Here is a 22,057-nt window from a genome sequence, read left to right as displayed (position 1 = left end):
GGCAAGACCGGTCTGGGGAGGGGGGTTGTGCCCCCCCCCCCCGCCCCGGCTCTGGGATCATTCCCAGTGGAGCTTGGGGTTGCCGGAGATGGAAGTGGCTTGCAAGGCGGCCATCCTGCCACTCCCGGGAGAGGCCTGGGGACCCCCCCAACTCTGGGCTCAGCCTCGGTGGGGACAGGGAAGGACCTCCAGGCCCTGCAGAGTGAGCAGGAAGCAGATAAGGGCTCAGGTGTGGGGGAGGGGCGGAGGCCAGGGCAGATAAGCGTGCCCCCCCCCTTCTCCCCAGTGCTCGGTGGGCAAACAGGAAATTCTTGTTTGTGGCGAAATCACATTTTTACCCCCATCCCCGCCCACAGCTGCCCAGACAGCCCCCAGCTGTGTGGGTCAAGGGGAGGCCTCAGCTTGGGGGGGTGGGGGCTGGGGGGGTGGGACCCCACCAGGCTGGAACGACTGTCCGCAGTGGGAAAGCCCCACCGCCTGCCTGCCTCCCCCTCGGCCAGGGGCAAGGGGGCAGCCCGGGGCGGGCGGGAAGGCCACCCCACCCCTGCAGCCTCGCAGCTTCCCAGCACGCACCCCCCCCTTCCCTGAGGGCCGAGGGGCCCCTCGGTAAAGAAACCACCTCAGGGCCTCAGGGACCTTTGTCCCCCCAGCCCCACCAGCCCCCTCCACCACCCAGGCGGCTCCAAAGTCCACAGGGGCCCCTCCAGGGGACAGGTCACCAGTGGGGGGACCCCAGAGTGGGGGGGGTGCGTGCCCCCAGGACTGAGTGCCTAGGGTCAGAGGTCATGCTGGATCCCCACCACTGAGGGGGGGCTGTTTTCACGCTCCTGTGGTGTCCCCCACTTTACCTAGAAGGAAGCCTATGGGGACCCCCCCCCGATTTCCAACCCGCACCAAGGGGGCCCCCAGCACGGCCAGGAGCAGGGAGAACCGAGCTGAAGTCCCACCTGCCTGCAGCCAGAGACCCCCGAAACCAAACCCAGAAGCCCTGCCCCCTCCGTGTCCAGCAGCTCACAGCACAGCACCAGCGGCCCCTCCGTCTCATTCCAGAACATTCCATGGGGCCCTCCGGGCAGCAGGTTCCGATCAGCAGGCGCCCAGCCCCTCGAGCCAGGCCGTGACCCGGATAATCCTATCCCCGAACCCTAGACCGGGGGTGGGGGGGGTCTGACTCCTGCCCTGAGCATCCTGGGACATGGGACGGTAGGGGGGGGACCCACCACTAAAGGGTCTAACCTCCCCTCCCCCCAGCCCCTGGTTTTTGGACGGAAACGGGGTCACTCTGGGCAGAGAGGAGCCACAGCGCGCAAAGGGAAGGCGGTTTAGCTGCCCCAGGTGTGGGACAGACAGATGGACCCCCTGTGGGGCAGGCAGGCAGCAGCGTCTCCATGGAGATCAGCCCTCGGGGGCATGTCCCCCCCTCTCCTTTCCTGTGGGCGGACTGGGGGGGGGGAGCAGCTGCCTATCCCCCCAAAGCCCTCTCATCCTGGGCGAGTTTCTCCCTGTCTCACACAAACCCCCTCCCCACCCCGAGAGCAGCCAGGACGGCCAGGACCCCCGAGTCCACCAGGTGTGGGTGAAAGCGGGCACCCGCAGAGGCTGGGGCAGCCCCGGGCTGCCCCCCCAACCCCAGAGATGACTCAGCACTGCAAGCCGTTTGCAGGGCCCCAGGTGGGCCCCAAGCCTAGGCCCCCATTCACAGAAACGCCCACGGCTACTGGCTGCTCGGCCACAGCTGCCGAGCGGGCTGCCCGAGGCCCCTCCGGTCACGAGGAAACTGAGGCAGGCAGGCCTGCCCATGCGTTTCCTTATGTCCTCCCACAAGGCCACCTGAGCAGCGGGGAGACGGGCCTGGCCGCCCACACACAGCCTGTCTTCCAGGGTCACACCCGGCACAGCCGATGCGTGTCTGGGCCTAGAGTGACCCCTCACCACCACAAAATACGGAGTCAGGGGCCGGAGCGATTGCACAGCGTGTAGGGCATTTGCCTTGCACTCGGCCGACCCGGGTTCTAATCCCAGCATCCCATATGGTCCCCTGAGCACCGCCAGGAGTAATCCCTGAGTGAAGAGCCAGGAGTGACCCCTGTGCATAGCCAGGTGTGACCCAAAAAGCAAAAAAAAAAAAAAAAAAACCAAAATCCCATAGGGTCCCCCGAGCACCGCCAAGGGTAACTCCTGAGTGCAGAGCTAGGGGTAACCCCTGAGCATTGCTGAGTGTGATCCAGAAAGGAAAAACAAAAAAAACCTCAAAAAACCACGTGCTCAGGGACTGGAAAGACTGGACAGGGGCGGGGGGAGGGGGCGGGGGGATCTGACCTAGCCTCTCCCCTCACCCTGGTTTCTGGACAGAAACAGGGTCACTTTGGATGCAGTGGTGCCACAGCAGGGCAAAGTGAAGGCAGTTTGGCTGCCTCAGGACCCGTGGGACAGACAGAGGGACCCATACTGCAGGTGGCTGACCTGGGTTCGATCCCCGGCACCCCTGAGGGTCTCCCGAGCACTGCCAGGAGTGAGCCCCGAGCACTGCCGGGTGTGGCCCAGGAGGAAGAAATCCTTTGCATCTCTGAGCTGATGTCTCGGAACTCTGGGGGCACCCCCTTCGGTCTGGGGGGGCCCCCAGAGGCCTGCGTTTCCCATCAGAGCTCCAGAAGGGGCCGTGAGCCCGCAGCCGCTGCTAGGCGGCCACACCGGGCCCAGAAAATTGGGGAAGTGATTCTGGGCCCGGCAGAAACATCTGTCGAGGGCCCTGGCTGCTGTGTGGGGGCCCCCCCAGACACAGCACCCCACCACTACCCCACAGATATTAATAGAAAGCCCCAGAAACGCGTCACGGAGCTGACACGTGATGCTGGTGGGTCAAGGTGCGTCTCTCTCATTTTCCTTTGGTCCCAGCTGGGGAAACTGAGGCAGCCCTCAGGGAGGGCCTGGTGTAGAGCTATGTCCGGGGCAGGAGCAGCAGCCGAGAGGCCCTTCGAGGAAGCCAAGCTGACATGGAAGGGGGGTACCCAGGGCCACATGCAAACCCCACAACGGACGCAGACTCAGCCCCGCGCACATCCATTTCACAGAGGGCGCAACGGAGGCCAAGATCTCAACCCCCCACCCCAGCCGCAGGTGTTGGGGCATATCCAGGAGCACCTGGGCCTAGCGGGGGGTGCGGTCCAAAGCTCCGAGGCCCGGAAACTAAAACTCTAGAATCTGGGGCCGGAGTGATGCCCCAGCAGGGAGGGCGCGGGCCTTGCAGACGGCCATCCGGGATTCGAACCCCGGCATCCCATAGGGTCCCCCCCGAGCACAGCCAGGAGTCATTCCTGAGCACGGAGTCCAGAGTAACCCCTGAGCATCGCAGGATGGGATCCAAAAAAGCAAAACAGGGGCGCTGGAGTGATAACACAGCGGGGAGGGTGTTTTTGCCTTGCACGCGGCCGACCCGGGTTCGATTCCCAGCATCCCATAGGGTCCCAAGAGCACCGCCAGGAGTAATTCCTGAGTGCAGAGCCAGGAGTCAGCCTAGAGCACCAGCGGGTATGGCCCATAAAGTAAAACAAAAACAAACAGAAAATAAGTCTCCCCGACCACCCCCCCGCCCGGCCCCAGGCCCTGCTACTCAGATCCCCACTGTCCCCACTCTCTTAGGGGACTGGCAGATAGGCAGGAAGTGGGGGCTGCTCTTCTCTCCTACCCAGAGAAGAGGAGGAGGGGTTGGAGTCCGGAGATCCCCCAGCCAGGCACAGAAGCGGGAGCCCCCAACACCCCCCCAAGTACACACAGGAAGTTCCTGGTGGTCGTGGTCAGCTCCTCAGGGGGCCTCGGGGGGCCTCAGGGGTTCCACTCCCACATACACACCTCCCTGGTCTCAACAAACCCGGCAGTGCTCAGGGCCGTCTCCTGGCTCTGGGCTCAGGGATGACACCAGGAGGGACTGGGGGGGGGGACGACTCTGTGGGGTGTCGGGAATCGAACCCGGGTCGACCACGTGCTAGGCCAGCGCCCTCCCCGCTGGGCTATGGTTGGGGCCACCGCCAACCTCACAGGGAAACGGCGAAGGGCACTGAGACCGGGCAGGCAGGGGACACCGCCGGGGCGGGCACAGGACCCGACCGTCCCCACGGGGACACACGGGCCCACCGCACGGAGGCCACAGCACACGGCGGTGTCCCTGCGGGGGGCCGGCAGAGGCCAGGGAAGGCGCGGCGCTGTGGAGTCGGGACTCACTTTCCAGGAATTGTTGGCATGTGCCCCCGCCAAGGGGACCGGGCCGGGGCTGGCGGCCAGGCAGGGTGCCAGGCAGGCAGGGTGCCCGCGGGAGAGGCTGGGCACGCACGGGGTCAAGGTTCCCGGAGAACCGTGGCGGAGGCACTCAGGCACAGGAAGGGACAGGCCCCGGGCGCGAGTCAGACCCTGCTGGGGTTGGAGGGGGGGCCGCCCCCCCTCGAGGCAGAACCCCAGCCTGAGTCCCAGGGAAAGACTTCAAGGGCTTCGCCAAAGGGGGTTATTACTTTCATATTATTATTGTTATTATTATTATTAGCTTTTCGGGCCACACCCAGTGGGGCTCAGGGCTGACTCCGGGTTCTGAGCTCAGGGATCACCCCTGCCAGGGCTTGGGGGACTCTCCAGGGGGTGCCGGGGGTTTGAACCCGAGTCGGCCACATGCAAACGCTGTCCCCTCGGTATTATTACCTGTCCGGACCCCCGCGTTGTTTTTCTCCCCCTTTTGGATTTTGGTCCACACCTGGCGGTGCTCAAGGAGGGCTCCAAGCTGGGTGCTCTCTGTGGGGGCCTGCGTTTCCGGGAGGCCCGGAAACGAGCTTAACCCTCAAGTTACCCCTGCAGGCTTCTAGATTCGCCTCTATAACGAGGGGTGCAGGAACCTCAGCATCCCCATCTCTCCCCGGTGGGGGGGGGGGCTCAGGACGGATCTGAGCAGGGTGGAGACTTGGCGGGGGCAGGGTCCTCAAACACCCCCCCCCCCCCGCAGAGGGCACAAAGACAGAGCTCTGTTCCCTCCCCACCGCCCCAGCTGGAGACCTCCCAGCCGGAACCCCGGGGACCCCCCACACCCCAGCCTGCCCAGGGCCCAGCAGTCTGCCACCCCCCCACCCGGCCACACCCGCCCAGCCAGACGCAAACAGACACACCCGCTCCCAGCTCCCAGATAATGGCCAGACAGCCCTGCCGCCCGCCTCGGGCCCCACGCCACACCCAAGGGGGGCCGCCACTCCGCCCGCCAATGACAGATGTGGGCCCCGCAGTACCCAGACGGGGCCGGACGCTAGGTGCGCCTTCCCGCCCCGCCGGGCGCTGGGCCGGGCATGCGCATGCGCACGCGCGCAGGCAGGCACGTATGCACCGGAGTCGGCCGGGCGCGGCCGCGCGCTCACACACACACGCGCCGGCCCGCACACAATCAGACACACGTACGTGCACACATACACGTACACTGTACAAACGCACGTACACACAAATACACACACAAGCACACACACACATGCACAATTACACACTCAAATACATACAAGGAAACATACATGCACACATACAACCATACACACATATAACACACATGTACAAATATATACATTTACATTCACGCACACATTCATATTCATGCACATAAACACATACACACGTACCCTTATACACTGAAACATACTTTTTTTTTTTTTTTGCTTTTTGGGTCACACCCAGCAATGCTCAGGGGTTACTCCTGGCTTTGCACTCAGGAATTGCTCCTGGCAGTGCTTAGGGGACCATATGGGATGCCGGGGATCGAACCCAGTTCGGCCGCGTGCAAGGCAAACGCCCTACCCGCTGTGCTATCGCTCCGGCCCCTGAAACATACACATTTGTACATGCACAAGTATGTACATCAATACATACTTTCATTACATGCATGAGTCCATACATGCTCATGCAAACACACGCCTGCATCTACATGTATATTCACACGTGTGTATACACTCATTATGCACTTGAACACCCAAACACAAGTGCATGCACACACACACGTACATGCATATACCCCAAACCCAGCTCAGTCCCCCATTAGTGACACAGATGGCCCCAGAGTGACATCTGTGCCTCTATGGCACACCGTCCGGCCCTGGGTCAGGCACCCAGTGGAGTGCACAGAATACTTCCTCCCTCGAGACAGGCCCGAGTCTGTTGTCCAGGGTCGTGGGGCCCCTTCCACTGAGGCCCCTGGCCAGGAGCATTCCCTGTTTCTGCAGCTCGGGCTGCAGTCCTGTCTCTCACCCCGCCGACTCCATCTCCCCTCGGGAGCCCCTCATCTGCTCAGGGGCGGCCAGTCCCCGGGGCACAGCGTCCCCCTCTCCACAGCCACACCCCTTCCCCCACGCCGGGGGGTGAGTAGCCCACGGGCGGGGGCGGGGGTCCCCTCCTCTGAACCCGCTCGCTGGACAGGGGAACTTTTCCTTCTCCTCCTCTACTGCCTGTCTGACTCAGGGGTTACACCCAGGGCTGACTCCTGGCTCTGTGCTCAGGCGAGGCTCGGGAGACCCTCTGGGGTGCCGAGACTGAACCCGGGGCAGCTGCCTGCACGGCCGCGCCCTCCCCGCTGTGCTCTCTCCAGCCCCTACTGTTGTTTGTACTCAGCTTGGGGGCTACACCCCGGTGTTCAGGCTGTGGGCCTGGGGGTCGCTCTCGGCAGTGGCCAGGGGACCGGGCAGGGCTGACCCCAGGCTCGGCTGCGTGCTGTGCTCAGTCCCCACTCGTGCCCCGCCCAGACTGAGGGATCTTCGCCCTCATCTGGGTCCTCGTGTCTGAGGCCCCCCCCCCGCCTCCTCACTCCCCCCGCCCCTCTCCAGGGCCCGAGAGCCCCCCGCCCAGCCCTGACCCCGAGATGCCACGAGCCAGCCTCCTGTGCCTTCAATGGGCCCGTCACTCACCATTTAACCCCGTGACCCCCGATTGTCCTGCAGTCGCCGGGAGCAGGGTGAGCGCAGAAGGGGCGGTCTGCACCCCGCCCCCGCGCGTGCCCACCCCCCACCAGCACCCCAGCGCACGGGCCCGGCGGGGCAGCTGTGGTGGAAATAGGGGTCCAGGGGGTCACGAGGGGGGCCCAGAGGTAGGAGGCTTAGAGGCCCAGCGGGGAAACCGAGGTACAGAGTGAGCCCTGCCCTGTTGGGGTCCCCCACCCCACTCTAGCTCACGGGGTCACAGGAGAAGGGAAGGAACCCCAAGGGGGACCACGTGGCCCCAAGGCTCAGACAGCAACACAGTGCCTGACCCACGATCCGGAAGCAGAGGACGATGGTGATGGGGTCTGGATGGCCTCGGAGGGCAGGGGACATGGGGGGCACACACTGAACGGTCACATGCACACCAGAGCCCAGGAGCCCTCTCACATGCACACATACACACATAAACACACTAACACACATTAACACATACACACTAAAACTCATATATACACACTCATACGCATACACACTAACACATGAACTCATACACTGACACACACTGACACACCAACACATATACACATATGTACATACGCATATAAACACACTAACACGCATTAACACATACACACTAAAACCCATACATACACACACTCATATGCATACACACTAACACACATGAACTCATACACTGACACACTAACAAACACACATACACTAATGCACCAACACATATACGCATACGCCCTATCACACAGCCATACACACACCATACACACACACGCATGTGCCCTATTAACACACTCACAGCTGCACACATCACACACCACCAACACACAAGCAAACCCTCACCTACACCACGGCCACCTGTCACACGCACCCTCACCCACTCAGGCTCACCCACAGGGCGACACCCTGAGCCCAGGGCAGGATACTGGGGTGCAGCCCCCACGACAGCCGCCACCTGGAAACCCCCAAGGACGGGCGGGGGGTGGGGGGAGGCGGGGCAGCTTGCCACAGCGCCCAGGGCAGGCGGGGGACACACACGCAGGCACACGTGGGGCCCAGGACTGCCGCCTGCCCGCCCCCGCCGCCCACATCAGCAGCGGCCCGCCCGGCCCGCCGGCACCGCGCCCAGCAGCGGCCGCGCGTGTGTTATTAGAAAGCGTGGGGTGGGCCCGGCCGCTTGGCAGCGGCCACCGGGCTGGGGCGTGGGGCCAGGCCACGGCGGCGGTGACCCCACGGCGGTGACCGGGCGAGAGCTAGATAAGGTGCTTCCGCCTGAGTCAACGCGGTTCCCAGGGCTGGCACGGGTGGGGGCACGATGCCAGGGGCTGGCGGGCCGGCGGGCGCCCTCCCCGGGTAGGCTGGCCGCGTGCCAGCAGCCACAGAGACTTTGATGAGGCAGGAACAGCCCCGGCGGGGAGGAGGCCCCCGGGGGCTCCCCAGCACCCTGCCCCCAGACACACCGCCCAGGGCTCCCGGCCACCCCTCCCCCACCCGCCCCACAGCCCTGGCACCCCTCCCGCTGGACAAACATTCCGTCTCGGGCACACTGGACGCAGACCCAGAGCCTGACCTCCAGGCCTGTGGCGGGCTGGGCCCAGGGCCCGGGACACCCCACTGGCCTCCAGCCCTGCTTGGAACGCAGGCCTCAGTTCCAAACCCGACCCAGCTCCTCCAAGCTGACCGCTGAACCCGGCCCTCAGGGGGGCAGCTGGAGAACTCCTCCACACCCCACAAAACCTCAGCTCCCATGCCCCTCCCACTGCCCACCCAGCCTCTGTCAGCCTTTGGGGGAGGAAGGGTCTTTGTCTCTGGCTCTAGCTCACAGGAGTGGGGGGGTGGGGGGCTCCTCGGCATGACACAGGGCCCGTCCCCGCAGGGCCCCTGTGATCCTGGTACGCCAGGGGAAGCAGAGGCAGGCTCAGGGGTCAGCGCCATAGGACCATGAACACGGTCACGGCAAGACACAGTGACAAGCAGAGCCAAGTGCCCTGGGCTTCGGGGAAACGGACGGCTGAGGTCTCGTCCCTGAGTTCTCTCTCTCAGGAGCACCCGAGTGACACGATGACCAAACCTGGGCTCCGAGGGGCGCCGAGAGGTTCACAGGGCAGATTCAGGTTCGCTCCCCGGCGCCCGAGCCCTGCCGGAAGTGACCCCTAAGTGCAGAGATAGGAGTCAGCCTTGAGCACCGCCTGGTGTGGCTCCCCCAAAGCCCCCAGAAAGGCCGGACGCCCAAGCTGGACCCCCCAGCCACCTCACACAGCCCTGTCCGCTAGCCGGCAGCAATGTCCGGTGCGGACCTGGTGAACCCCAGAACCTCCAGGCCCCCATAACTGGACAGCGTGCCATCAGGAGTGCTCCCAGACCCCCTGAAACCACGTGTGAGGCCCCTCCCCCAATAAAACACCTCTGTGTCCTTAAGGATCTAAATGAGGGGGCCAGAGCGACAGTCCGCAGCGAGTAAGGTGTTTGCCCTGCGGGGAGCAGACCCGGGTTCGATCCCTGGCATCCCATAGGGTCCCCCAAAGCACCGCCAGGAATGATCCCTGAGCACAGAGCCAGGATCAACCCTGAGCATCGCCAGGTGGCATCCAAAAAGAAAAAGAAAAAAAAAAAGACTCTAAATGAGGAGACTGAGCAATAGGACAGTGGGGAACAGCGCTGGCCTCGCACACGGCCGCACAGGCTCGACCCTCGGTCCCCCACGGGGTGCCCCGCGCCCTACCAGGAGTCAGCCCTGAGCACTTCCGGGTGTGGCACCATAAAAGAAAACTTAGGGGGGCCGGAGCGATAGCACAGCGGGTAGGGCGTTTGCCTTGCACGCGGCTGACCCGGGTTCGATCCCCGGCATCCCATATGGTCCCACAAGCATCGCCAGGAGTAATTCCTGAGTGCAAAGCCAGGAGTAACCCCTGAGCATCGCTGGGTGTGACCAAAAAAAAAAAAAAAAAAAACAACTTAGGGGCCAGAGTGACAGCACAGCGGGGAGGGCGTTTGGCTTGCACGAGGCTGACCCGGGTTCGATCCCCAGCATCCCATGGTTTCCCAGCACCGCCAGGAGTGATTCCTGAGTGCAGGGCCAGGAGGAACACCGAGTGTGACCCAAAAAGCCAAAAAAAAAAAAAGGGAAAGAAAACCTAAAAAAACAGAAAAGCAAAAACTGTACCGGAGACGGGGGAGCGTGTGGTTTAGGGTCCGACAGGCACGTACGATAAGGCCCGAGGCCTCGGGAGGCGCCAGAGGCGGCCCCGCTGGGTGCTGGCCAGGCCCCATCTCGCAGGGACCCTGCAGCCCGGGGGACGAGGTGCCACCATCGCAGATCAGGGATCCAAGAACAGGGGTGTACCTCCCCAAATCCCAGACAGCAGCCCTCCGTGGGGACCAGGACTCCCCCAGGCCCTGGGCCCACTTCCTTTTTGGTTATCTGGGGCCACACCTGACGGTGCCCAGAACTATTCCTGTTATGTTCGGGGGAGCCACAAGAGTTCAAACCCGGGTCAGCCGCGTGCTAGGTGGGCCTGCAATCACAGCTGCAGGTACCACCCGGGATGGATCTCAACAAGGACGCTTGCCCTTCCCCATGCCTCAGTTTCCCCTCTGTGCTCAGGGGGGTCACTCCTGGTGGGGCTCAGGGGACCCTATGGAATGCCAGGGATCGAACATTCGTGTGGGTGACCCCCAGATGCTCAGGAAGAGAGTTCAGACCCCTCCCCACCCCCTGCCTCTGCAGGGAAGGAACCATCCAGAAGAGGCCCCTGCACGGACAGGAAGTGGGTGTCTGGGGCTGGGGGGAGGGAGCATTTGCTGCTGGTGGGGACGGATGGCGCTTCTGTGGCAGGGCCTGGAATGTTCTAGAACTAGAACAGATGTCTACTACGGTCGGCCTGCATTTGAACTCGGAAGCCCACGTGAGCACGCTAGAGGGAAAGCGATTCGGAGTCACGGAAACGTCAAGTCAGTAAGGCGACTCAGGGGCCGGTGCGACAGCCCAGCGGGAGGGGGGGCACTTGCCTTGCATGCCACTGACCTGGGTCCGATCCCCGGCACCCCCTAGGGTCCCCTGAGCTGCCACCAGGAGCAACTCCTGAGCGCTGAGCCTGGAGTAACCCCCGACCATCAGCAAGTGTGACCCCCAAAGCCAAAGATAAATACACAAAATGACGCGACTTGGCCAGGGCGACAGTCCAGGGGGAAAAGGCTTCTGGCCTGGCACACAGCCAACCTTAGTTCGACCCCCGGCCCCCCACAAGGCCCCCCGAGCACTAACAGGACTGACCCCTGAGCACAGAGCCAGGAGTGAGCCGCCCTGAGCACCAACAAAACCTTCCAACACTCCAACCCATGTCCGTCTCCAAGGAAACCCCTCGCCCCCCAGCCACCAGCTGTGTCTGAGACTTTAGAGGCGCAGGGGACCCCCGAGTCAGGTCCCCCAGGCCAAGCTTCCCCGGGTGGGCAGGCGGTGGCCACAGCTCTCCGAGCTTCTGGGGCGGAGATCACCTCCAGACCCTGCCGAGACCCAGAGGAAGAGGCGGCGCGGGTCCAAGTGGACCGCTGCCGGCCCAGCCGCCACGTGCCAGGAAGGGGTGGGGCCACCCCAAGTCAACACAGCTGGCTCCGCTCCGGCCCCCCTGCACACCAGCCCGACAGGCCAGGCCTGCCCCCGCCCCCATGTCCAGCAGCCCATCCCACCTTCACCCCGGGGGGTCAGCACAGCTGCCTGCCACAGGGCCTTTGCATGCATGCCCCCTTTTCCGGGGCCGAGCACCGTCTCCTCTGGGACGTGGCCAGCGCTCACATCACCAGCAGTCTGGCTAGATACTCCCACTGACCACCCAAGTGCTCACTGGTCCCACTTGGGGGTCCCAGCCTTCACTTCCCCCCATGGTGACCAGACCCCCAGGTGCCACCCAGACATTCCCCGTCAGACCCTGGGGGAGGCTGCAGAGTGGGGCCCTGAGGCTCCTGGGGGCTTGGGCCTCTCCCTATCCTCCTTCCGGCCTGGCGGCCCAAGGGTGACCTGAACCCCAGGAAACCCCACAGAGATGGGGGGGTACCAGGATACCTGGTCCCCGGCTGCTCCAGGCAAGATGCAGGGAAACTGAGGCAGAGCAGGCCCGTGGAACCTGCCTAGGGAGGTGGCCTCCAAGCTGGTCACCTGCCAATGCCAGCCAGGGGCCAAGCGGGAGGAGGGGAGTGGCCCCGCCCCGCCTGAGGCCTCGACTCGGCCTCCTGGCTGGCCCTGCGCGTGGCCACCCCTGGTCCCGTCCCTGGCACCCCACAGGGCCCCCTAAGCCCCACGCGGAGGGAGCCCTGAGCATGGCCAGGCGTGGCCCACCCCTCTCCCCCCTCCATCTGTGGCGGCGGGGACGGGCAGGAGTCTGGGTTCTGTGTCCCCCACAAGCCCAGACCTGGTCCTGGGCACCCCCCCCCAAGCCCGGCTGAGGGCCCCGTCCCCGCCGGCCGCTCCCGGAGGTCAGCAGGGCCCAGCTGGCCGCAGGCTGGAATGCGAGCCGGGGCCTGGGCCGGCTCTCCCCATCTGGTTCCCATCTGGCCGCCCCGCACCTCGGACTTCAAAGCCACCCCCTGCCTGGCCGTTTCCTCTGGCCCCAAAGAGCTGCTGCTTCCTCCCCGCCCCCCAGAACTCAGGAGGGCAGGGCCACCCCACCTCACACCTCCCCACACACCCCCCCACCCCCGCCGGGGCTCAGGGCTGGAGCCACCGCACAGCCAGGCGGGCAGGCGGGCACAGGCCATGCGGCAACACGGGTTGTGTCCCGAGCCCCGTCAGGGTCAGCGCAGCAGAGCTGGGAGTTACCCCCCGGGTATCCCTGGGTGCCGCCCCCCAAAAAAAACAAACAAAGAATCCGAACCAGGACCCCAGGCTGGGTCCGCCTAACCCCCCCCAACCCTCGTGAGACCCCCGCAGTACCCCCACGGGACAGCGCTCTGGCTTCCTGCGAGCCTGGGGGTCCCGAAGCGGGGTGGGGCAGCGGGGAGGGGAGGGGGTGCCCACCTGTTTGAACTGCTCCTCGTAGGTCCAGTCTCCGTGGTCGGGGGGCTGCAGCGGGGGGAACACGTGGGCGGCGCCCCCAGATGCGGCCGGCCCGGCCCCGGCCCGCTCCTGGCTGCCCAGCGCCCTCGGCCCGTCCCCGCCGCTGCGGAAGGTGGGGGGTGGCTGGGCCTTGCGGGGGAACAGGGCGGCAGGGCCTGGGGGGCCCAGCCCTTCCTCGTCGTCTTCCTCGTAGTCCTCTTCTTCATCCTCCTCCTCCTCCTCCAGCTCTTCCTCCTCCTCTTCCTCCCACTTGGGCTTTCTGTTGGGGGAGGGGGCCACCAGGGCGAGGGGTCACGGCTGCAGGAGTTCCCCCCCCCCGCTCCCCACAGCACCCCCCAGGTCATCTGCCGTCCCCCAGAGCAACAAGGGCCCCGGTTGGGTGGGGGTCCCCCGGCTGCACCCCACCCCACCGTCATCTGCCTTGGATAAAGCCAAAGGCCCCAGTGCCTAATTTTGTTTGTCTCGGGCCCACACCCTGCAGTGGCTCAGGCTGAGTCCTGGCTCTGGGCTCCGGGGTCACTACTCCTGGCGGGGCTGGGGTCCCTGTGGGGTGCCGGAGACGGAGCCCCGGTCTGCTTCCTGCAGGGCAGACGCCCTCCCCGCAGGGCGGTCGCCCGAGCTCCAGCCCCGTGGCCAGTTTTGCCCGTTCACGGGACAAACCCAAAGCTGGGGGGCGGGGGGGGGGGTAGGCTGGAGCGACAGCACAGCGGGGAAGGCGTTTGCCTTGCATGCGGCCGACCCGGGTTCCATTCCCTGCATCCCATAGGGTCCTACCGAGCACCGCCAGGAGTGATTCCTGAGTGCATGAGCCAGGAGTAACCCCTGTGCATCGCCGGGTGTGACCCAAAAAGCAAAATTAAAATAAAGTTGGGGGGAGCAGCCCGGGAGGGCGCCAGCCATGCACGGAGACCACCCGGGTTCCGTCCCTGGCACCCCAGAGGGTCCCTGCAGCCCCCTCAGCAGGGACAGAAAGTGAGGAGCCCAGAGTCGGGGTGAGCCAAGGGTCGGTCCATGGTTGGGGCACTGCCAACCACAACTAGAACATCTAGAATGTTCCAAAGGCCCCAGCGTGTGTCCAGGTTCCAGGGAAGCTGCATGTAGGGACCCCCCCCCAACACACACACCCCCGGCCGCCCCCCCAGCTGCACTCACAGCTCGTCCTCGGAGACCTCATTCTCCGAGCCCTCGTCCTGGTCCCCGTCGCCGGCACCCGGGCCCTCGCCGGCGTCCGCGCTGGGCGAAGTGGCCCCGGCCTCGCCGGCCTCCGCCTCCTCCTCCTCGGAGCTGCTGGCCCCGGCCGCGTGGCCTAGGCCGGCGGCGGCCGCCCGCATGGCGGCCAGCGCGGCCATCTGCGCGCGCTGCATCCGAGCACTGTCCGAATCCCGCTCGTCCTCCGTGGGCGCCCGGGCGCGGGGGGCCGGTGGGGGGGCCGCAGCAGCGGCGGCGGGGGGCTCGGGGGGCTGCCGGGCCTCCAGCTCCTGGCGTGCCCGCTGCTGCCGTTGCAGGAGCGTCTCCATCACCGCCTGCAGCTTCATGGCCCGGCGGGCCGGGCCGCCCCGGGCACCAGGGGCGGGCGGCCCCTGCGGGGACGGCGCCCGGCCGCACTGCAGCGTGGGGGCCGCGGGGGAGCCGGGGCAGTGCAGGGTGGCGAGGGGCGAGTGGGCAGCGGCCGCTGGGCTCAGGCGGAAGGCTGGTGGGGCATGCCAGCAGCGGGCAGCGTCTTCTTAGGCTGGACTCTGGGCATCCAGCTCGTTCACGTGTTTGCAGAAACCTGGGGTGGGGAGGGGGGGATGCCGGAGAGATGGTCAGAATGGGCTCTCTTAACCCCCTCCCCTCTAGAGACTCCTACCCACCCACCTCGGCCATCAGAGAAAAATCCCTCCACTCCAGGATGCAAACCTGGAGGCCTTCCTGGAGGCAGAGGGGCATGCTGACCCCCATCTGCCGGCCCAGGGAGCTGGGGAGCAGGGTCACCCCACCACTGACTCCCAGGGGTCTCGGGCGGGTCAGAGCCAGAGGCCCACACCCGTTCCACCAACCATCCCTCCCTGGATTATTGCTTCATAAGTGCAGGAAGTGGGATCGGAGCGGCCCGGGCCCAGGATAGGCCCACCAGCCAGCAGAACTCAGAACCTGGAGGGTTTCTGGGTTCCGCATCGGAGTTCCGGCTGCCGCTCCTTGTCTGGGTCAGGCAGTCCAGCTCGAAGCGGGGTCCCCAGGGGGCAGGTGCTACCGTCTCCCCGGGGCTCCCCCCACCCCGCCCGCAAGCTTCCCTTCTGCTCGGGGCTCCGAGTTGCCCTCTGCCGAGACAGGGCCACCACACGTGTCCCCTGTCACAGGCCAGCTAGCTGTGCTGGGACCCCTCCCGGGTGCCGGCCTTTATTATTCCCCCCTTTATTATTTTTTGGGGACCCCACCCCCACGCAGCAGTGCTCAGGGCTGAGCCAGGGATCACTCACTCCCGGCAGGGCCCAGGGACGCTATGTGGGATGCTGGGGACTGAACCCGGTCGGCTGCGTGCCAGGCAAGGGCCCTCTGGGCTGTCCTGTGGCCCGGGTCCCACTGGTCCCCCTCCTGGCAGACACCCCGAGTATCCCGGGATGGAGGGGTGCCCCCACAGCACCCCGCCCCCCACCATCAGTAGGGACACTGCTGCAGCTTCTCAGAAACGTCAGGACAAACATCCCAGCCCCGGGGGGGGGGGGCGGGGGGAGTGGGGGGAGAAGGGCTGTGGCCAGGATCACCCCAGAACTTGGCATTCCTGGCGGCCAGCCCCAGCCCCCCACCCATACAGGCCACACCCCCATCCGCCCGGCCGCCAATAAAACAGCCCGGGCAGAACCGGACAAGTCCTGTGGTGACACCCCACACATGGTCCAGCAGAGGGACACAGGGACGGGGGGCACCCCGATGCGGACAGTGGACCCTCACCAGTCAAGCTGTGGGGTGCTTCCTACAGGGGACTCAGTCCCCCAACCCCAGTGGAGGGCTGGTAGAGGTGCCTGAGGTCAGAGCCCCCTCCCCAATCACCAATCACGGGGTCCCCTATACCCAGGGCACCCCCCGCCCACAAACCTAGGGAAACCAGCAGAAGGGCCTTGGGGACAGTGGGGGGACGGTGGTGACAGCTGGGGACAAGGGGTCAAGTCCCCAAAGAGCCCCAGGAACTCCCACAAAGGACCCAAAGCACAGTCACCCCCTCCCCCCCAGTAGGGGGGCCCAGAGCTCGGAGGCAGTTCCCAACCCCCCACCCCAGGGACAGGCAGCCCCAAGAAGTGCTGAAGGGACATTTTTCACCCCTTGGTTGAAGCCCCGCGGCCCCTCCCCCACCTTTGACAACTTCAAAAGGCCCCCCCACGGAAATGCTCCGGGCAACGCCCCCCCTTTTGGGGGCAGAAGGAAGAGGCCAGAGGAAGCCACGCCCCCTGGACGTGTCTTCCCCCCCCCCATGCGCGCGCGCACCACACACACGCGCGCGCGCGCACACACACGCACAACTCCGGGGTTTAAAGACCCTTTCCCAGGCGCGTGGGGGAGGGGCTGCCGGGCTAGGCCACCAGGTCGGGGCTGCCGGAAGAGGCAGGTGGGAACCCCAGAGGTCCCCCCACCCCCATTAAACCGCACTGGCTGCTTCCACTCTCTCTAGCGCCCTCCCACCCCCAGGCCCTTTGTCCTGGCCCCTACCCCCACTTTATGACAGCGGGAAGGTGGGGGATCCAAGGGAGGGGGCAATGAAGGGGGCGCTGGGCGGTCGAGGGGAGCTGGCGGAGGGCTGGGGGGGGTTGTGTGCGGAGGGGCAGCAGCCACACCCTCTGCCCCCTCCCCGGAGGGAGCTCACCCGCTCTGCCGGGCCTTGCAAAACACAGTTATTTAAAGAGTTGTGCAAGCGCGCACGGGGCGGCGGTGGCGAAGGGGCCCCTCATTCCAGGGGGAGAGGGGAGGAGGGGCGCAGAAGGCTGGGGAGGGGGCGGCCCGGAGGAAATGAGCCAAGAAACTCTGAATAAATAAGATGAGAAAAGGAAAAGAGGAAAAAAAAAAAGAACCACCACCCCATTCCGGATTTCAAAGACTTCTTGGAAAGCGGCCGATTTGCATGGCGGGGGGGTGGTGCGGGGGGGCGGGGAACCCCTCGGGCCTGGGCGCCCGAAAACGGAAGCGCGTTGACCAACGCGCCCGGGGTCGGAGCGGAACGTTGGAATTGACAAATGGGGCCCGCGCCGCGCCGCTTCCTGGCGCTCGCTTTTGTGTCTGGGGGGCCCCTGAGAACCGGGGTGAGGCGGGGCGGGGGGCTTTCCCGGGGATCCCCGGCGGACAGCGGGAGCCCCACGCACCCCATCCCCCTCGCCCGCAGGAGGACCCCAGGGGGGCGATCCCGGGGTCCCCCCGCCCAGGGCACCCCTTTCTGCCCGAGCGCCGACGCTCGGTACGAATGAAATACAAACAGCGCCCGGGCCAGGGAGGGTCGCGGGGGACCAGCCGTCCCCACCCGGGGCTCCAACTCCTCCCGGAGCTCGGAGAAAACACCCCGATTCCGAGGGGAGCACAAACTCCAGCGAGGGGCCCGGCGCGCGCCCGGAGCCCGTTTCCTTCCGCCGGGTGAGCAGGAGGGTGGCGGGGGCGGGAGCGCGACCCCCGATCGTCCCCATGCCAGAGGCTGGCGGCCGGGAACGCAAGGGGCAAACCCGCCAACCAGAGCCCACCCTCCTTCCCGGCCCCCCAAAGTCCGGGGGTCTCCTCCTTGGCCCTGGATGCCCCCCCAACTTTGGAGACCCCCCCCAGCACTGGCTACCAGGGCGCAAGGGCCCCCCCCCCCACCAGCGGCGGTTTTTATAACGCCAGCCCCACCCCCGGGGGCCTCACCGCGCGCAGCGCGCTCGGGGGGCGCACGCCCCGCGCCGGGGTCCGGCCCTGCCCGCCGCGCGCCGCTGCCTCCCCCGGGCCGCCGCCGGGTTTGCGCGACGCGCCGACTCACCGAGCCTCCCGCCGAGGCCGCGTCTACACCCCCATCCGACCCGATTGGTAAAAGTCTCCCCGCCCCTCCCCTCCCCCGGCCCCGCGCGCTCGCCGCCCCGCAGACAAATCACCGGGTGACAAGTCGCTCTGGGATGCAAATACCTCGCCGGTGATTCAGCGCCGGGGCCCGGGACGCGGGGAGGGGTCTACGCCAGGCCCCCCCACTCCTCCTTCCCGGACGCCCCTGCGCCCCCCGCGCTCGGGGGCCCGACGCGCCACCCGGCCCGGGGGTGCTGGAGAGGTCGACGGAGCGCGCGCGGGGCGGGGGGCGGGAGGCTGGACACGGACGGCGCGGCCGGGAGCGGCCCCTTTAAAGGATAATAAATAATAAAAGAGAAGGGGGAAGAGCGCAGCGGGAAGCCACGCCCCCCCGAGCAGGGACCGTGGGCAAAGTGCGCGCCGCGGCCTCGGGCGCACAAGGGCGCGGAAGGCGGGGCGCGGAGCCGGGGGAGGGGGTTGGGCTTCCACACCCCACCCACACACCAGGTTGAAGGGGACCGAGTCGAGCCGGGGATTCAGGCCCTGGATGGCCCCCCAACTTTGGAGACCCACCCCCCTCCGTCTTACCGAGCACTGAGGCTGGGGCCCGCAGGACTGGGAGTTTCGCCCCTGCCCCTTAGGCGGGAGTCGCCGGGCCCTCCCCGGTGGAGCCTCGCTTTGCGCGTCGGTAAAGTGGGGATCGCCGAGCAGGGGCTGGACGGAGCGACCGAGACCGAGAGTGCGGGGCGGGACGGGGCGTGGCGCCGCGACCCGGACAGAGGCGGGGGTGGGTGGGGTGGGGGCGGGCGCGTGATCGCCGTGAGAGCCTGCAACCCTCGCCCCAGCCCACCCCCCACTGTCACCCCACTTATGGGGGCCAGCCCGGAGCGAGCCCCGAGGGGCGCTCGGCCACCCGGAGACCCAAGGCTGGGGAGTCCGGCGCGCCCCTGAACGGAGCCCCCACCCCCACCTCCGAGCTGGACGCTGGGGAGGTGGGCTCGGCCGGACCCCCAGACACTTACCAGATTTCAGTTAAAGTGGCACCTGGACGTCAGCAGCGATGCCCCCCCAAGCCCCCACTTCTCTAGGGGGTCCATGCGGTGGGACTCAGATCTTGGGGCGGCTGCAACCTCTTTGCGACTTTCTGCCCCGCCCTCAATTTCAGGGCGGTTCCCTCCTCTGGGGGAGTCCCAAACCCGGGGCAGGAGGGGTGCCTGTGCGGGGGGGGGGGGGAGGAGGTCCACGGCCTACCCCATTCTGAGACCTGCCCACCTCCTGGGCACCTCACCTCCAGCCGCAGGGGGTGGCGGGGGCTGCCTGTTGATGGCCCTAGGTGGCCCGGAGTCTCCACATGGGGGCAGTTCAACCTCACGGCCAGCTCCCTACCTGCCCGAGGGGGTCGCTTAGAGACCAAGTGAGGGGGCGGGTGTGGGGGAGGAACTGTAGAGGTCACTATGTATGCCTCAGTTTGGCCCTCTGTAAAACGGATCAGTGTTTATTCCTTCCCTCCTCCAGCCCTTTACTTTTTCTCTATTGTTTTGGAGGAGGGGGCTTCCAGCAATTCTCGGCAATTGGGTGGTGTTTTTTTTTTTTCTTTTTTCAGAGGGGATACTCCTGTTGGTGCCTAGAGATTAACCCTGGCATTGCTCAATGCCAGTGACCAATGGGGTTGCAGGACTGTCTATCCAGCCCGAGGCAGTGGTTCTATAAGAAAACCAGAGAAAGTGGTCCTAGGGGCCAGGGAGAAAGTGGTCCTAGGGGCTAGGGAGAAAGTGACCCTCGGGTGGGGGATGCCAGGAATTATCTGGTACCTTCAGGAGCCTTCTGGGCCGTGTGGAGGGCCAGAGTCGTGAGGGACACAGAACTGCAATAGAGCCTGTACTAGCCTCTGCCCCTAATACAGAACTTTCTTTTGTTTTGGAGTTTTTTTTGGTTTTGTTTTTTTGCTTTTATTTTGTTTTGGGGCCACAGCTAGCGATGCTCAGGGGTTACTCCTGGCTCTGCGTTCAGAGATCACTCCTGGTGATCGGGGGACCCTATGGGATGCCGGATGGGATGCTGGAGATCAAACACAGGTCGGTCACGTGCAAGGAAAGCGCCCTCCCCACAGTACTATCACTCTGGGGGGGTCTCATTTTTAGCCTGGAGGATGGAAGGCGGAGACTGTGTGACAACGGGTTAGCCTACCTCCCCGCTCTGGTCTCTGGTCTCTGCTTAGAGAAGACCCAGTTTTTTGTTTCTTTTTCTTTTCTTTTCTTTTTCTTCTTTTTCCATTTTTTCTTTTTGGGTCATACCCGGTGATGCACAGGGGTTACTCCTGACTCTGCACTCAGGAACCACTCCTGGTGGTGCTCGGGGACCCTATGGGATGCTGGGAGTCGAACCCGGGTCGGCCACGTGCAAGGCAAACGCCCTCCCCGCTGTGCTATCGCTCCAGCCCAAAGAAGACCCAGGTTTGAACTCCAGTACCACACGGTTCCCCGAGCAAAGAGCAAAAAACAGAACAAAATAAAAACCTGACAGGGGCTGGAGCGATAATACATCAGGGAGGCCCCTGGCTTCGCATGGGGCCAACCCAGGGCTCTATCCCTGGCATCCCGATGGTCATCCGAGCCCCGCCAGGAATAATTCCTGAGTGCAGAGCCAGGAGTAACCCCTGAGCATCAGCCACCTCCCCCCCCCAAAAAAAAGAGAGAGAGAGAGACTAAGAAATGTGCTAAAGGGACTCCAAGCCATCTTGGCTGGCCACTGCGAATTCAGACCTCTCCCCAGACCAACTCAATCTTTCTGCCCCTCTGGCCCAATGCTCCCTTACCCTCCAGCCTCAGGCAACCCCTCAGTCCCTCACGTCTGCAGTGATTTATCTCCCTGGAGGTGCCTCTGTTTTGAAACAGCTGTGTTTACTTACCTGCTGGGTCCCAGCCCTGAGGCAGGGCTTGGCCCCTAGTAGATTCTCAATAAAACATTCCTGTCCCCTCCCCCGTCTCCCTTTCCTGCCAGGTTTTCTGAAGCTGCGGGTGGGTGGGGAGTAAGGCTCAGGCCTTTGCTTCAGACCAAGATTTGATCCCGGGGCACCCTGAGCGTGAGCACAGAGCCCGGAGTTGCTCCAAATGTCGCAGGATGGGGTAGTATGTAGCAGGACAGGGTGCTTGTCCCTTGGGAAGCCCAAAAGCATCAACCTGTCCCTCGAGGCTCAGCGGTCAGTCATCGCTTGGCTCCAGTGAGCCACAACGGTGACAGTATCCTTAAGTTACTATCTTTCCTTTTCTTGTTGTTTGTTTTGTTTTCTTGGGCCACACCCAGGGGTACTCAGGGCTGATTCCAGGGGTACTCTGGGCTCAGGAATCACTCCTGGAGGTGAGCAGAGAACCTTCTAGGGTGCCCGGTATTGCACCTTCCTGCAGGCAAGAACCCTACCTGCTGTACTATCCCTCCGACTCCTATTATCTTTCATTTTATGAAGATGTGCAACTTATTTGGGAGGGGGTTGGTGGGAATATGGCCACACTTGGTGGTACGCAGGGACCATTCCTGGCTCTGCGCTCTGGTATCCCCCCAGGGGACTCTTATGTTGGTGCCAGGATTAAATCCAGGATATCCGAGTGCAAGACAAGTGTCTTACCAGTTGTAATATCAGGCACAGCCTCCAAATCAGAAACCTAATACCAAGTAACTCGAAGTTTTTATCTTTGATGCCCAGATTCAAACATAATTTTGAATGTTTGACATTGCAGGGGCCCGGAGAGCCGGAACGATAGTACAGCAGGTAGGATGCCTGCCCAGATTCAATCCCCAGCATCCCACATGGTCCCCCAAGCACCGCCAGGATAATTCCTGAGTGCACAGCCAGGAGTAACCCCTGAGCATTGGTGGGTGTGACCCCCAAAAAGCAAAAGAAATTTTAAAAAGAAGCGGCCCGGAGACAAAAGCGCTGAAGATCGCGCTTCTGGGTGGACCACTTAAAAGGTGAGAAACATTCCATTCCGCTAGGGATCTAGGCTGGGCTACCAAGGGGCCCGCTCTCTTGGGTGCTAGGGACCCATCTGGGTACTAAGGACCAGCCGTGGGGCGTGCGCGC

At 64.6% G+C, this 22,057-nt stretch overlaps 1 protein-coding gene across 4 annotated transcripts in view; it reads right to left on the bottom strand.

Annotated features, from left to right (window-relative positions):
* ARID3A (AT-rich interaction domain 3A) overlaps positions 1 to 18,288 on the bottom strand; it is a 34,358-nt gene extending 16,070 nt beyond the window's left edge. Inside the window, exons 1-3 of one of the 4 annotated variants that reach the window (XM_055128981.1) lie at positions 18,072 to 18,288; positions 14,140 to 14,758; positions 12,949 to 13,246 (exon numbers count right to left, since the gene is read on the bottom strand). In XM_055128981.1, the coding sequence (XP_054984956.1) occupies positions 12,949 to 13,246; positions 14,140 to 14,522 (681 nt within the window). In that variant the 5' untranslated portion in view covers positions 14,523 to 14,758; positions 18,072 to 18,288. The other 3 variants (XM_055128979.1, XM_055128980.1, XM_055128978.1) reach the window with 3 other exon arrangements.
* Between the last annotated feature and the right edge of the window lie 3,769 nt (positions 18,289 to 22,057).

This window comes from Sorex araneus, chromosome 2, assembly GCF_027595985.1.
Source record: "Sorex araneus isolate mSorAra2 chromosome 2, mSorAra2.pri, whole genome shotgun sequence".
Taxonomy (NCBI): domain Eukaryota; kingdom Metazoa; phylum Chordata; class Mammalia; order Eulipotyphla; family Soricidae; genus Sorex; species Sorex araneus.
The sequence above is the reverse complement of the archived record's forward strand: the minus strand, read 5'-3'. Positions and strand labels throughout refer to the sequence as shown.